Below are 16,829 nucleotides of genomic sequence, written 5' to 3'. Positions count from 1 at the left end.
AAAGCTAATTTTGAAACAATGTCAAGTAATGCAGAAGAATTATAAAAAAATATCCAATATAATTGATCAAAATAAAGTTATAGTTTTCCCCTAATTTTCATTTTCCTATTGACTGCTATTATATTGCACACAACTGTATATACTTTATACCTACATATGCACTATTACAAATGTTATTTATTAAAATATTTCCCAATTTCCTCAGAAAATATTTCGTCTAAATTTAGCTCGATACAATGACATCTAGCGATCAATTAAACCACAGAGCAAGAGATGCTACCTAAACATAAGCCTTAGAATGAGTTCAAATGAAAATAAGTATATAATAGTTTCGTATTTCTGCAGCTGATTTTGCATAGATGTCGCTGCTGTTGTTTATCTGTGTATAATTTCAAAACGTACTTTTTTGAATTTATTTACACAAAAAGTGTAAGTACACTATGTAATTCTTTCGATCTAGTCTTTATTTTATGACCCCAATTAATATTTTATTTATATAGACGCGGCAATGTTTTTGTCTGGATGATACCCTGCACCTAATGCCCTTTTTCCTGATATCGAACAATTATACTATTACGGGGTCATGAGTAAGCCATAAAAAAGGTAAAAACAAGTAAAAAATATTTGTAAAATGAATACCGATTCGAACTACTCAATATTTTCCTTTACCCACCGCCTGTCATCGAAGGTATCAATAACTACAGTGCAACTAGATTAGAGTGTGCAACATAACTTGGATGTTTTAACCGTTAGAATTGTTCCACTACCTAAGTATTGGCTTTGTGCGCCACTGTGGCGCCTTCTATCGACTATGGGACTCCGTAAGACGGGATTCCACCAATATGCGGCACTGTGCAGCACAAGCATATTCAGTAGGTACAAAAAGCTTGTACCGCACAGTGCCGCACACTGGGGACCGTTTCTCAAAAGCTTGTAACTTGTGACATTGTTGAGACTAAAATGTGATAGCCTATTTGGCATAGGTATGGTATGTGGTAGTCGGTCAAGCTAACTATGCACAGACTTTGCAATGACGATGTGAAGGTGCCACCATAAACGTCAAACAGTATGAAAATAAGACGTGACGTATGAGGGCTGCCACACTTATCAGTCTTATCACGCCAAATTCGGTGCATATCTAGTTAGCTTAGATGGATATCGTCTTTGTTGGGCCTAGTAAAAAATCTTGTAATAAAACAAGAATATAAATATTTTGAATATATATAGATATTTTGAATGTAAAGACGTAGGTACTTTAACGACTAGGTACTCCTGACATTGTCTACCTACAACATTTATATGACAACCATTTGGATAAGTGGCGGACTGGCGAGTTATTGTAGCGAATTACTACGGATAATTGAAGGATAATATCGCCCAATCCTCAAGTTTTGCATCCGTCGAATTAACTTAAATGTCACATGTCAATAACACATGCGATCGTATCCAATCATTACCCATAAGTTACCCATACCAAAAATGCAGACCTCATAAATCATAAACATATTATCATCCGCTTTCATTCGTTGATAAATAAGTATAAAAAAGGCTAAACAAAAAATACAAGTTTTTTTTACAAACACTGGACTCTGCAACCTTCTCTTCCTGGAATTGCCATCTCATTTTTCTCCGCTAGCACCTTATACAAAACAAAAATGCACGTCTATGGTAGGGTGCGTGGGTCGGTGGGCGCAGGCGCGGCGCGCGGCCGTCGCGGGCTCACGGCTAGCGGCTATCGCGACGCGGACGAGTTACCCACCGCACGCAAGCGTGCGCCGCCATCGATCGGGCTAAGGCAAGCACCATGCAGCCACCGCCGAGAAAGGTAAGAGAAAATACTCCAACAAGATAAACATCCTCCCAAATTAAGTAACATTATTTACTTAATATTTCATTTATCAATATGTGTAACTCACGCGTTATATAATGTGATAATTGCGCAATATTTGGGGGTGCCTTGCTGTGATTTAAATTCTCTAAGGCGATTATAATTCAGTATTTTTTTTGTACACTTTTGTGACGAATTCGCAATACTATAATATCTTAAAGGTGACAAAGATTAGTGTTATAAAGTTTGACAGTTAAAATCGATAAAAAAAAATGTCTTCCTTAATTGTTCTAAATCTGTATCAAACTCGACAGGTGAAAATCTCGTGGCAAGGCAGTGAACGAAACCTGTAACTGTTATTGGTGATTAAGTTATACGGACGAAATCAATATGTGTAAATGTTCAAAAACAAATGAAGCATTAACAATATTTCACATAAAGTGTCACTTAGTTTAAAGTTCATTCATAAAATTGGGTAGCATGAATTCGACGCAGAGCATTAGGCCGTAGGTATAACTCGTATAAGGAACTAAGAATCGATAGCTGCAGCAATTCGAATCGTCCACGAAAATCGTAACTCACGCTCCTTTTCAAATAAGTAGCTCAAAAGGCCAAAAACATTCGAAAACGGCTTAAAAATGCTACAAGTAGGTACCTAAGAAAAACAAAAAAAAATAGGTTCACTCAGTTTATGCATTTACTTAGAAAGGTCCTTAAAATATAATTTTATTTAGTTAATAAAAACGTATTGATTTTCAAGAAAAGATAACGATTGTTTGACATCGATAACATGTGTCAAATTGAACGATTGTTTAATAATAGTTTTAATCAGGAATGCGTGGTTGTTGGTACAAAGAGCAACACTCTTAAATGTCCATCGGTGGACCTAGTGTTATACAACCCATTCCGCGCCAATCACGACATGTTGTCGTCAGTCGTCGATGCATTTCCTCTACATACCGGGAAACCCATGGTATCGGCTATGACGTCGACGTAGCGCTATGAATGACCGTAGCTCAGCGGTGAATATGTTAATAAAAAGTTGTATGGGAGGTAAGATGATTTATTATTAAAAGCTGAAATCTTATCAATCTTATCATACCTATAAAAGTTTTCGCAAAACTTCTTATAAATGTGTTATTATTTTACGTATGGAGTGAGCATTCTAAGCTTACTTATTTCTCTATGGTACTAGGGACATATGTAGATATCGATTATCGCTTTTGGTATGTCATTGTTCTCTTAAGTGTTTGTATTGGATATACATCATGATCATCTTCTATATGTATACATATAATTGTGACGTTCCACGGGTAGAGGTACCTTATCGCGGTCGGCGCTTACGCTGTTATTAATGACGCTGCAATAATAATGCGGTGCTACGCTGCGTAACCGCCAACCACCTTAGGGTACCTTTACCGTGGAACGTCACATATAGGAAAACGATGAGCATATCTTGTTAGAACGTGTAATAAAGCGCACGGTATACAAGAGAGTCCAAATGAAGCGAGGACCGTGAAGGGTGTCGCGTGTAGAGGCTCGTAGCACTCGCGTAGCACTCGGAGGTGCTACGACGCGTGCAGTAGCGATGTGAACAACTGAATATACAGTCAAACTGCCGTATTCGAACTTCAAGATATTCACAAGAGACGACACGTACTAGATCCATTCTAGATACGTTATAGTTTAGATTTCAACTAGTTCTCTTTTCAGCGCAATTCGGGCAACCAATGTCACTTTTACGTTAGATAGAGTTAGATATCTATTAGATGTGAAATGGATCTCTAAGTCATATCTTGTGGAAATCGTTCAAGAGTATCCCCAGAATCGCGCAAATGTCAAATTTGACAGGTTAGATCTTAAACATATCGTTATCGTATTTTGGTGATGTCTAAAAGATATCTAATAGATGTCTATTTTAAAATCAGAATCGGGCCCTTAGTACCTATTTATTATATTATCTCGTAGCGAAAAATATCAATAAATATTTTTTCTACTCCAGCACTTAAATGTGTCAATTAAATGACTGACAGTGATATCTAAAGCAATGTCATTTGAATGCTTTGTCTATAGGCTCATAAGATGACTGCTATCTGCTCTGCTAGTCATCTTATGAGTATAATACAACTGCTTTTTTTTTTTTAAAGATACAAGTTCCGATCATCTTGATTGAAAGAGGTATGTTTTCATTTACAATAATAACTCTTTTTTTTTTTAAAATAATAACTCAATTTTTTTTAAATAATAACTCTTTTTTTTTAATAATAACTCTTTTTTTTTTTTTTTTTTTTTTTTTTTTTTTTTTTTTTTTTTTTGCTGCAGCTGTCATAGAAAAAGTAATGTATGCAACAGCTCATAATTGGTTCTTAAAATTCTCGGGTCTTTTTTTACAAAACTCGACTACGTCTCGTTTTGTAACTTCGACCCTTGAATTTTAAGAACCCTTATTATATCACTGTTGCATAAACTACTATAGTTGGTTTAGGGGGATATTAGAAGCTTTTTTTATACGTATAGTATAGTAGCTAACTATACTTCGTTTATTCAGCATTAGAAAGAAGTGTTTTCTTTATTAAAGAATCACTTTTGCAAAATAAGTTGCAGGAAATATGTAACAATTGTAAATCATATACGATCATTTACATTTTTTTTTCATAACTAATTTATTAAAAAGTGTTTAATGCTAAAAAAACAAATAAAAAACATTTCTCTTCTTCTGACGCAGTCGGGTAAAAAACGATGTTACTCGTATATCAAAGATGCATTCAATTCAAAATTGGAATCTAAGTCGGTATGAGAAATTCTTGCATCTGCATATTTCTCCCCGTCCTTTCGATTTGGGTTCGCTTGATGTTACTCGTGTGAAATATGTGCCCCGGTTTCTGAAGCCCGTGATGTGTGTATGAGTACGTCTAAACGTATCTATACATATAAATGTAGCCATAGTAAATCTAATGATTTACATAGTAAATCTAATGATTTACCTCAGTTGCAATTACACCTGCATCGAAGAAACATGTCTTTTACTGTGTATAACCTACCCTTACATTCAAAAATGAGCTTTAACCGAAGGAACAAGTACGATGGTACGTCTTCTACTCAGTTACGAAAACTAGTATTTTTTTAACTTAACAGAAAATTACATACTTTTTTTGGGGCAAGTTGTGATTTCGATTTACACTGCCTAGAATGAAGAACTATTTTAAAATCTAACGAAAAACAATAAGGTTAGTATGGAATCAAAAATCTATATATGTTCGAAATTATGTATAAATTCTTATATTTACAGTACATCTGGTGCGTCGGAAATTTAAAGGTCCATAATGTACTGTATTTAAAACGTTGTACGATACACGTGCGAATAAGTAATTCGCAACTCGTGTCGATTAAAAACACTCCCTACGGGCGTGTTTTAAAATTCGCCACTCGTCGCCATTCGCAATTCCTATTTTGTTGAACTTGTATCGTAAATAACTGTTACGTACGATCAACTTGCGCCCCCAGGGATAAAATTGAAAATAAAACCTTTTCTAGCACCCAATCCTAATTAATTGACAGAATCCATTATTGGAATTACTACAATACAAAGTGATTCGGTATACATTATTTGGGTAAAAAAAGCATATAACTACACTTGAAAATTTAACCCACCCAAAATATTTTTCAGTAGGTTCACATGTCTTAAATGACGTCAATAAAACAAAAGGTTTTTTCCTTCCACGTATACACCGCGTTTTTATTGAATTCCGTTAACTTCGGGGTATGGTTAAGTACATTTAAGAGAACTAAATGGCATAGTAAATTAAATAAATATATTTTTTTTGCTTTAAAAAAAAAGTTTAAAAAGTAATCAAATGTAGCATAGCGTTGTTGTAACGTGGGCATTCATTTAACTCAACGAAACAATTGAAATCTGTGACATATCAATGTCATTTCGAATATCGATCGACCGAGATTCTACTTAAGTTTAGTAGCAAATGTAAGAACTCATTCTAAACACTAATCAATATGTAAACCGGCCCTAAGGCAAGTGTACACGCTTGTAGAGGCCTTATAGGAAAAAATAAATTATCCATTATCTCCGAAATTGAGTTAATTAGAATATCGGTGTCTTTGAGAAAGTTACTTGATTTAAGCTCAGGAATGCACCCTTGAAATTAACGGAAATCAAAAAAACATAGTGTAGAATTAAGTGGATTCGGGTTTAAGAATTCAAACGGAACTTTATAAAAGTACGTTCACAACGCTTATACAAAAGCTTTCTTTATTTCGAGTTGATTCTTATTTGTTCTTGTATAGGTTGTTCTAAGAATTCTAAGCTCCGCGGTGACTTAACTTCTGGATCTGAAGAATAGGTGTGTACAAACTTATTACTTTCTACTATCACGTCCAAATAGGATAAAAAACTTTTAGTTTTTAACAATAATAAATGACAAATCTACTTACACAAACTTTCTTTATTTTTAAAGGCTCACATCTGCGGATGCGGATGCGGATGTCAAGATAGATACATAAAAAACGTCAAATATTACATTTTAGTAATTTTTATTTCAAAAAACCGGCCAAATGCGAGTCGGACTTGCGTTCCAAGGGTTCTGTACATTAAGTCCCACTCACGCTTGATTGCTCATTTCTAATAGGTTTTTTTGGCCAATTACTAAATTACCTAGCAGTCGTCACTTACGCCGATGCTAAGACGTTCCTGTACCGACCTGTTCCACATCCGCATTAAACTCCGCATCGATTTTATGCGGATGCGGATGCAGATGCGGATGTTGAAAATAATGCGGAAGTTCCGCGGTTGCGGATGCGGATATTCGCAACATCCCTGATACGAATATGAGTCCAATACAGAGGGCCTACCGCGAACCACGTTCGACGTGTTGCCTCCCTGTCACACTTACGTACGAATTTACAAGTGCGACAGAGAGGCAACACGTCGAACGTGGTTCGCGGTAGGCCCTCTGGCCGCGTAAGCCAACATGCCAATCACTCGCGCTCCGTAGCGATCGAAACGCAACTGTCACTGTCGCACTAATATGAAAGAGTGATAGAGAGACACAAAGCGATTCTATGGCGAAGCGCAAGCGTTTGTCACTTTGGCTAGGCCGCAAGATGGGTTAACTATGGTAGCCACCGAAAAGTTCCAATATTCATCAGAACTGGCTTCGCTTTTACGCTTAACTTAAGTACTTAACAATAGCTCAAACATATCTGCCACATTATTTTTGTAGAGCCGTAAGATAGAGTCGTAATATATTATTACTCGCATTTTTAAGCGAGATATTATTGTGCAGTTGAAAGTACAGTCGACTTCAAAAAAGTACTTAAACTGTCCATCTTTCACAGCAGGTACATTCCTCTGATCAAATAGCAAGTTTAACATGTTACGACGGATAGGTACCTACAACCCTTGCCTCGTAGGGGTGGGGTGGGGACAAAATTGGGGCCGAAGGGTTTACTTCGGCCCCAATTTTGTACTACCGCAACATGTAGTACTTATTTGCTATCGGTACGTTTAGAGATTGAATTTTAGGTCTATCCTTTAACCCTTTATTGATGATTTATGATCTCAAACAAGTGCGAGTCGTACTCGCGCACGGAGGGTTCCGCACCATCAACAAAAAATAGAGCAAAACAAGCAAAAAAACGGTCACCCATCCAAGTACTGACCCCGCCCGATGTTGCTTAACTTCGGTCAAAAATCACGTTTGTTGTATGGGAGCCCCACTTAAATCTTTATTTTATTCTGTTTTTAGTATTTGTTGTTATAGCGGCAACAGAAATACATCATCTGTAAAAAATTCAACTGTCTAGCTATCACGGTTCGTGAGATACAGCCTGGTGACAGACGGACGGACGGACGGACGGACAGCGGAGTCTTAGTAATAGGGTCCCGTTTTTAGCCTTTGGGTACGAAACCCTAAAAAGACCACCTTATAACATCATCTTGTTATAGATTTATATTTTGGCGATGGGGCTTGATTTGAGGATTTTTATCATTCTTGGTCGTTAAAGTTAAGTTAAACAAGTACCTAGTTGTAAAGTAAGTCTACTTTTCCTAATTGATGACAAGTTAGTTGTTACTCGAGAACTTACAATTATTTCTTTTATGGCTTCCATGGATCCTGTTTTTGTGGAACAAACATTTCATGTTAAACTAGGGTATAGAGTTTGGGGTAGGGAACCGACTGTACTGATAATTCTGACATTTTTTTATGTACATATTTGTTTTTCCCATATATTGCAAACATAAAATGATCCAAGTTGACAAATAGGTAAATATAAAGCAGTTTATAAAAAATATTGTTTCAATTTGAAAATAATAACAACATTGTGCGTATTTTACTCAATACTTGGTATTGCAAAGCTTTCAGACTGAACGAGGCCGGCTTCTATATAAGTATTAAATATTCTGTTGTATTCAGGTCAGATCCTGTATTTGAATAAGAGCTCGTATTTATTTGTTCATGAATATAGAAAACGAAAATTTTCTGTTATTAAAGTTCAACGTACCTAGCACGCGTGTTTAAAAAGGTCTATTGTGAACATAACACACTCACTCTGATATAAATAATGTGACGCAAAACAACAGAATTGATTTCAATGTGTTGTATTAGTAATAGCCTATTGTCTATTATAATCACTAGATAAGAGTCCTTCTTATTTTTAAACTTTAGCGACCCGCCCGGCTTCGCGCGGGTTAACACATTATACACTTAAACCTTCCGAATCACTCTATCGATAGGTGAAAACCGAATGAAAATCCTTTTCAGTAGTTTTTTAGATTATCGCGAACCTACATACACACAAACAGACAGACGCGGCGGGTTACTTTGCTTGCGTTTTTACAAGTAGGTTTTAATTCAACCACCTTTGTAAGGCCTACTTCGACAAAACATAGTAAAATACCTACTTAGTAAACTTATGATCCATTTTTAGGGTTCCGTAGCCAAATGGCAAAAAACGGAACCCTTATAGATTCGTCATGTCTGTCTGTCTGTCTGTCCGTCTGTCCGTCTGTCCGTCCGTATGTCACAGCCACTTTTTTCCGAAACTATAAGAACTATACTGTTGGAACTTGGTAAGTAGATGTATTCTGTGAACCGCATTAAGATTTTCACACAAAAATAGAAAAAAAAAATTTTTTTTTGGGGTTCCCCATACTTAGAACTGAAACTCAAAAAAAATTTTTTCCTCAAACCCATACGTGTGGGGTATCCATGGATAGGTCTTCAAAAATGATATTGAGGTTTCTAATATCATTTTTTTCTAAACTGAATAGTTTGTGCGAGAGACACTTCCAAAGTGGTAAAATGTGTGTCTCCCCCCCCCCTGTAACTTCTAAAATAAGAGAATGATAAAACTAAAAAAAATATATGATGTACATTACCATGCAAACTTCCACCGAAAATTGGTTTGAACAAGATCTAGTAAGTAGTTTTTTTTTAATACGTCATAAATCCCCTAAATACGGAACCCTTATGGGCGAGTCCGACTCGTACTTGGCCGCTTTTATAATCTAGCAACATTTACCGTGACAAAGTATGTAAGTATAAGGTTCTCTAGTTTAGTAGCCGGTTACTAATAATGTACTAGTTATTAAAGGTCAATAGTGCTCGAGCAAATACGAGTATCATTCTACTTTCTTGACATAATATTTTCTCGTGTTACCTATATCAATTTTCCGCAATTAAATTCTTGATATTCGGCTAATATTCCTTTCTGTCGTCCTAAAAACAAATACAACAAAAAATTCTATTATTATTTATTACCTAAAATTATTTGAAAACGGTAAAATTTTGGGTAATTCTTACTAGTTCCCACCAAGTTGTTATGTTGTTGTGCTGGGGAAAAAGTTAGGGTCAAGACCAAGAAAAAAATAAGACAAAGTTTTTAACACTCAAAAACTCATTCTATTTCATTCCAAATCCATTTAAAAAGAAGTCTACACACACGGCTCCTTTCCTCACGTCAATTGACCCAAAGCGCCGATATTATTAGCTGAATAAATCATCGCCAAACCTAACGCGTGGTCCTTTTCCAGAGTAACTACACCAAGTTCCTGAAGAACTTGCACACGGAGCAGATAGCCAAGCTGCAGGCCAAGAACCAGCACGAGTGTGACCTGCTGGAGGACCTGCGCACCTACACCATCAAACGGTCGGCCATCGAGAAAAGCTACTCCGAGGTACGCATCGTGCTCATTTATTGCTTTGCTTGAATCCGAGCATAAGCCTGAGTGGACGCTCATGTTGGGCGTGCAGCGGCCCAGCGGGGCGGGGCGTGCGGCGTGCATGTTAAACAAATGCGCACGTATAGGAGCGGCCTTAGTGCACGCTTGTCACATCACGCGTGAGCCCGACGCCACGCTGCACGCCCCGCCGAACGCTCCACTCCGAGCGTCCACTCAGGCCTTACACTAACTGTGCACCTTAAAGCGCGACTTAAGTTCGTTTAACCGTTACATTCCTCACAAAATGTATGGGATCTGACATTGACCGTCAGTTTTGTAACGATTGCTAACCGGCCGTTACAGGTGCACAGTTAAGTGAAAATGCCCATCCACATCCATGAATCCGTATCCATACTAATATAATACGAGTGCGAAATGCGAAATGCGAAAGTGTGTCTGTGTGTCTGTCTGTTACATCTTCAAGCTTAAACCGCTGAACCGATTTAGTTGAAATTTGGTATGGAGATAGTTTGAGTCCCGGGGAAGGACATAGGGTAGTTTTTATCTCAGAAATCACCCAATCAGTGAAAAGGGGGTTGGAAGCGGGCTACCCAAATTACTAACTCCACGCAGCAAAGTCGCGGGCAAAAGCTAAACTGGAAATAAAACTAGAGTCCGTCGTGCACCGACTTGAACAGAACAAAGTGTCATTATAAACGACATATTTTCATCCGATGCACGGCACATTTTACGAGTACCTACAAAAGCAGCATTAATGTAAGACCAGAGTGGACGCTCGAAGCGGAGCGTTCGGCGGGGCGTGCAGCGTGGCGTCGGGCTCACAAGTGATTTGAGCAGCGTGCACTAATAATAAGGCCGCTCCTATACGTTTGCATTTGTTTAACATGCACGCCGCACGCCCCGCCCCGCTGCACGCCCAACTCGAGCGTCCACTCAGGCCTTACACTTAGAGTAGGTAGGAAACTTGCCACTGCTACGTTTAAGCTGTGAGGTTTAAATTAAAACAAATAATCTCACTTGATAACAATTTATTTATCGCTCAAAACGTCGCAAGCATTCGAGAAGATCGTCGAAGGGTCAAAGTCCGTTAACCGTCTGATTTCTACTCCCTCGTACTTGCGTCTAAAACGTACCCTATCAAGATCTCGAGTTGTGAAACTGCAGCGGCGACGCCAGTGCTACAAAATGAAACTACTAGTTCGCCATGTCTCATCACCCGTACAACAATTCCACGCTGCCCCTCCTTATGAAAATATTCAAAAAATAAGTAATTTTGCTGTTTTCGAGTATTTTTTTTGGTTGATACATGTCGAGATATATAAATTAAAAGTTTTATGCTTAATTATATACTCTTGTACGGTTTGAAATAATGGATGACAGGCGTCAGCCCGGCAGCCATTTTTTTACGGTGCAAATTTAAAATCGTTAGTTATCATGTGCCTTATTCATACGGAACACTTTGTTTTATTTCGTACTTTAGTAAACATGATACAATGCACATATCGTAAAACCTGGATTCACGAACTATGTGCTGGGGTTGATAAAAATACTCATAAATCATAATTTTATTTGTGATGACTGCAAAGAGTTAGAAAATACAGTTAGATCTTCTATAAGTAGATAATTAAAATGTTCGTTCTATATTTGAGGTGAGGTGAGAAGTGGACAAATTATTTAGATTAGTGGCTCAATTATAATTTATATTACTTATGTATGTCAATTGCGGTGATTATGAGACTAAATACAAATTATAAGATCTCATAGTTTAACATGGATAATATATGGGTACGATATAGGAATATACGGGTACGTTTTACGGACAATTAGGCCTAAATCGTACCTTTTCCGCTTTTTTTAAAACTTTTTTTTCTAAGTTAAGAGATTTAAGGTTAACTTATTACTTTTGTTGATTCGTTATTAAATAATGATTCTTTAAACACAATTTGTATTTTTTTTATTAATAATATTTCCAAGAAATTAGCATTTTCTCTTAAGGGGTACGAATTAGGCAAGTTTCCCCTACCTACGTCTAAGTAGTTATGCGTCCGAGTCTATTTTTCATCAACGGCTTAGTCTGCTTTTATATAAATGATAAGCTACTTACCAGCCCATCGATGTAGTGATTTAATTCTCTTGGCGACTTACCTTACAACGGCGTACATTTACATACAAATCGGCCAAGCTAAAGCTATAAAGCTGTCATTGTAAACGTAGCTCATGGCGCAGCTGAGGCTGAGCTCTGCTGTAGAAGCAGCTTTAATTCTCGTGTACGGTCGAGTTCACAAACGTCTTTACAAGCTAACGTTCCAAGAATATATTTGCACGAGTCTTATTGTCAGGGTCTTAGAGGCGTGCAAATATAATTTTTAGAACGTTGGCTTGTAAAGATGTTTGTGAACTCGACTGTACGCGATATGAGTTATCGTAATATATAGAAAATATAATTTAAACTACACGTACGGTATCGCAACTCGAAGGGCGTTAATTGCGCCTTTGAGAATTGATTCATCGTGTCATAATCGAATGCGTTACTCACGTATACAAGAATCATATTAAATATCGCTTTGAGTACTTATCTTGCGAATATCGTATGACTTAATCGAATGCGAGTTTTAAATTCTACTAATGAATATAAATATTTTATTCGATACCTAATAGCCCACGAAACTCGTAAGAGTACACGTGTGTGTGTGCTTTTACCGGGAAAGTTCCACGAAGAAAATGGCGTAGGTAAGTATGAGGGATGGGATGCTTAATGCCGCTATCGGATGAAATTCTTGGTAGTTAAGTCGTGATGCTTGTTTGTTTACCTAGACATCTTGAACGAGAAGTGCATCCTGGAACTGAGTTGAAAACTGCACAAGTTAATAACGTGTTTCAGTACATCAGGAAATTATTTATTAAGTCTTTAAATTATTATTATTATTTTTCACCTCAGCAGCTCGAACAAGGGTACTTTGCTACTTAAAAACAGTGAGCAATATCGCATTTTGCTCACTGAGTGAGACAAAATGAGCAAAATGCGATTTTGCTCACTCAGTGAGCAAAATGCGATTTTGCTCACTGTTTTTAAGTAGCAAAGTACCCTCGTTCGAGCTGCTGAGGTGAAAACTTAATTGTTGGTATTTCTTAAGAAAACATGAGTGAATAGGTAAGTGATGAAGAAGGAATACATTTTTCGGGTTCTCTAATATGTTCTCACTGCTGAGGTGAAAAGTTTTGTGAACTACACGAGATCAAAGTTATTTACATCTCGTGCGCTTTTGAGTCCCTTACTACGCTCAAGATTCTAAATTAGATTCACTCGCTACGCTCGTGAATCTATTATAGAATCTTTCGCTTGCACGGGACTCAAAATAAGCACTCGAAGAAATATCAAACTTTGATCTCTTGTTGTACAAATAACTATTAATTGGTTTGGATAAAATATATATCTTCTAACTCTGACAAGATATGAGCTTCACTTGAGATTTGGATCTGACAAAAACCGTGAGACACAATGATAAATACTCGTACTTTTTGATCCCTTTAACCCCTTACTTTTCAGGCTGGTTATACTCATATAGGTACGATCTTAAACTATCTACGTTCCTACCAGTATTTCATAAACATTAAAACAATTCTGAAAATATCATCTTACTAACCTAAAAGTTGCACCCCCAGTTGATCCTAAACAAGACCGCACTCCGCTCGGTTATTGCACGAATTGGACTGGTTAGTTACTAATAATTACATTTGCTAATCTCGCCATATTTTATTTGTACACCAATCGTACTGACAACTTAGTTACGCAACGCTACTCTGAAAAGCACCCTGTAAGTGTTGCGAATAGCGGAAATAGATGTGAAATTGAATAGTTTATATATTTGTTCGTGCTGTAACCGTGTTACGTACTACGTTGTAATAGGAAACAGGGACAGGAAAACGGACGTAGGCACGACCGCACTTCCTTTCACGCTTATAATTGTAACTTACGTGTACTCGATAGAGCTGTAGGTATAGATACCATCATACATACATATATATAGCTAGCTATATATACACCGGGTGTAGTCTGTAACAGGAGCAAAAAATCAACTGTAGGCTGTACTCCTCAAACTGACCGCCATTTATTCAGCAACTTTAAATATAATTTGTAATTTTATTTAGTCACACTTAAAAGTTTATTCCAAGACGCTATACTGGACAGTACTTAAACATCTTACATATTCCAATTTTATTCCGCATGCGTTATGTGTACAAAATATATTGTTATCGTGACAGCACGAACTTTTCCGTTATCGTCACAATGTCACGGTTTATTTACTTAATTGCTTTTGTAAACTGTACTAATCGCGATTCGACACCTAGTAAACCTATGAAATTAGTCCTAAGGGACAGCACGACCTGTGTAAAATACCTGACGTTAAATACCGTAGGTATTAGGCATTGTAGCCCGAGACCGGTACGATGATTTTGCATATTATAACTCGAAATCAGTCTAGCGGCCCGATTCGAACTTTACAATATGATACGTCAAATATTACGTCTAGATACTATATTCAAATCGGGCCGCAATTCTTTTGAATTCCCCCGGAGATAAACTAGTGGCTCTGTGAGCTGTCTCCCGAGCATAATTTATTTTTCCATTTTCAAAAATTTCCAAAAATGGAATCGACGTTAAATACTATTTATTTAGTCATCGAACCTGCTTACAAAATTTAGAGAATGGCGACCTGTACAGGAGAACATCCGGACATGCTCCGGACATACGAAAGCATTACGAAAGTGTTGTTGCCAAAAAGCTAAAACGGAGACCTTCACTAACGCTTGCCAATTAATGAAGGTCACAACCAAAGAGAATATAACCACAGCGTGTTACAACTTGATTTACTGCTTCTGTCAGAAAAATGATCATATAGCTAGTCAACCAAATCTTGTCAGTAAAAAAAGGCACGATATTCAAATTTTCTATGGGACGATATCCCTTTGCGCCTACATTTTTCAAATTTCCCGCCTTTGTCTACTGTCAAGATCTGGTTGACCAAGTATACCAACCCATATTGTAGTGGTATCCAGACGACAATATTTCGCCCTAATGTTTAGCCAAGCCAAGCGTTGGCGCGAAAAGCGCAGGAAGGGTAAAAGAAGGAGGCAGTGAGGTGTGAGTATTAATCTCATTAATTAGGCCTAGGTAGGAGCTGACGTCTAGACGGGAGGAGTCAGCGCAGCGTCCTGTTTATTGGCATCATACCTACTTATCAAATCGATATGTTTTATTAAAAGTTAATTGTTTTACAAGCTCATGCTAATATTGATACCCGAGCAAGCGTAAGGTTCCAAAATTGAACCACCAGTGGTTTGAAAAGTGGAATCTTAAGCGTTGCGAGGGTGTCAAGACACGAGGGTTAAACGAACTTTGCGCCCGACTGAAACACAAATATTTTCACTAATATGAGGAAAAATAAAAAAATCCAACATTATAAATCAAATTCAAATGAAAGTTATTAAATATTTATTATTCATCACTTACAAGTCAATTCTACCAGCCAACATGAGGAAAAAACTCTCAAATTTTCATCAAAAACAACGCATAATATTTCTGTTCTACTCATAGCTTTACTTTTAATTAATAATTTTTGCTTTCATATCCCGAGCATGTCCGAGAATCGTTATCGATGCTTTTAAATTAATTAAATTCTAAGCTTTGAAGTAGGTAAATTAGATGTAAGCCACAGATTCTGTAAAATTAGAATTATTAATTATTTTCATTTTTGCATAAACAAGTCATAGAGCTGCTTTTGCAAACCGGAGGTCGCGGGTTCGAACCCCGGCTCGTACCAATGAGTTTTTCGGAATTTATGTACGAAATATCATTTGATATTTACCAGTCGCTTTTCGGTGAAGGAAAACATCGTGAGGAAACCGGACTAATCCCAATACGGGCCTAGTTTACCCTCTGGGTTGGAAGGTCAGATGGCAGTCGCTTTCGTAAAAACTAGTGCCCACGCCAATTACTGGGATTAGTTGCCAAGCGGACCCCAGGCTCCCATGAGCCGTGGCAAAATGCCGGGACAACGCGAGGAAGAAGAAGAAGTCATAGAGCTGCTTAAGTTACACGTTTCATTAATTTCTGTCTATTTTAAAAGAAATTGTGTCATACTGTCCATGATTGGTTTTAATGTGTTAGGCACAGTATCTTTAATTGAACACGCCGAAGACCTAAAATACAAATACAACATTATAACGTAAAATACAAATAGAATATTCAACTTTGAACGCACAAAGCGGTAGAAATTTTAATGTCTCATCATTGGTGCCGTTACCATAGATACTTAAGGGGCCCACAGATTAGCTATCTAAGCTATCTTAGAAAGTCTGAAAGTTAAGGGGCCCACAGATTATCAGTCCGCCGGACGATATCGGCCGGTCAGTTGCTCGGAACTGTCACCTTTTTCGTTTAACTGACAGGCCGATATCGTCCGGCGGACTGATAATCTGTGGGCCCCTTAACTTTCAGACTTTCTAAGATAGCTAATAGACGTCAATGTAACGAAGTGATTTCAGCACGGTACTTGTAGAATAAAAACTGTGATTTAAGTAGATAAACGAAAATATCAGACATAAGTAGGTAGTAAAGGAAAATTATATGCATCGTATTTGGGCGTTTTTTTTTATTGTCCCCTACACTTTTTTTTTCAAATTTGGGATTTTTTATGTTGTCTACTCAGAATCACGAGCTCTTTTTATCCTAATAGGAGAAAAAAAGTGTCCAAAGGTTTTTATTTCCATTCCGTCACCATTTTTCATAGACTTTGTATGGCG

The 16,829-nt window shown here is 37.3% G+C and overlaps 1 protein-coding gene across 1 annotated transcript in view; it reads left to right on the top strand.

The window, feature by feature from the left end:
- The first annotated feature begins 1,688 nt into the window (after positions 1 to 1,688).
- The window catches only part of LOC134660943 (protein nervous wreck), a 57,262-nt gene continuing 42,121 nt past the window's right edge, over positions 1,689 to 16,829 (top strand). Inside the window, exons 1-2 of the mRNA XM_063516830.1 lie at positions 1,689 to 1,825; positions 9,876 to 10,019. Coding sequence (XP_063372900.1) covers positions 1,805 to 1,825; positions 9,876 to 10,019 — 165 coding nt within the window. The 5' untranslated portion in view covers positions 1,689 to 1,804. The remainder of the gene's footprint in view (positions 1,826 to 9,875; positions 10,020 to 16,829) is intronic.

Source organism: Cydia amplana, chromosome Z (genome assembly GCF_948474715.1).
Source record: "Cydia amplana chromosome Z, ilCydAmpl1.1, whole genome shotgun sequence".
Lineage (NCBI taxonomy): Eukaryota > Metazoa > Arthropoda > Insecta > Lepidoptera > Tortricidae > Cydia > Cydia amplana.
This window is presented reverse-complemented; position numbering and strand designations above follow the sequence as displayed.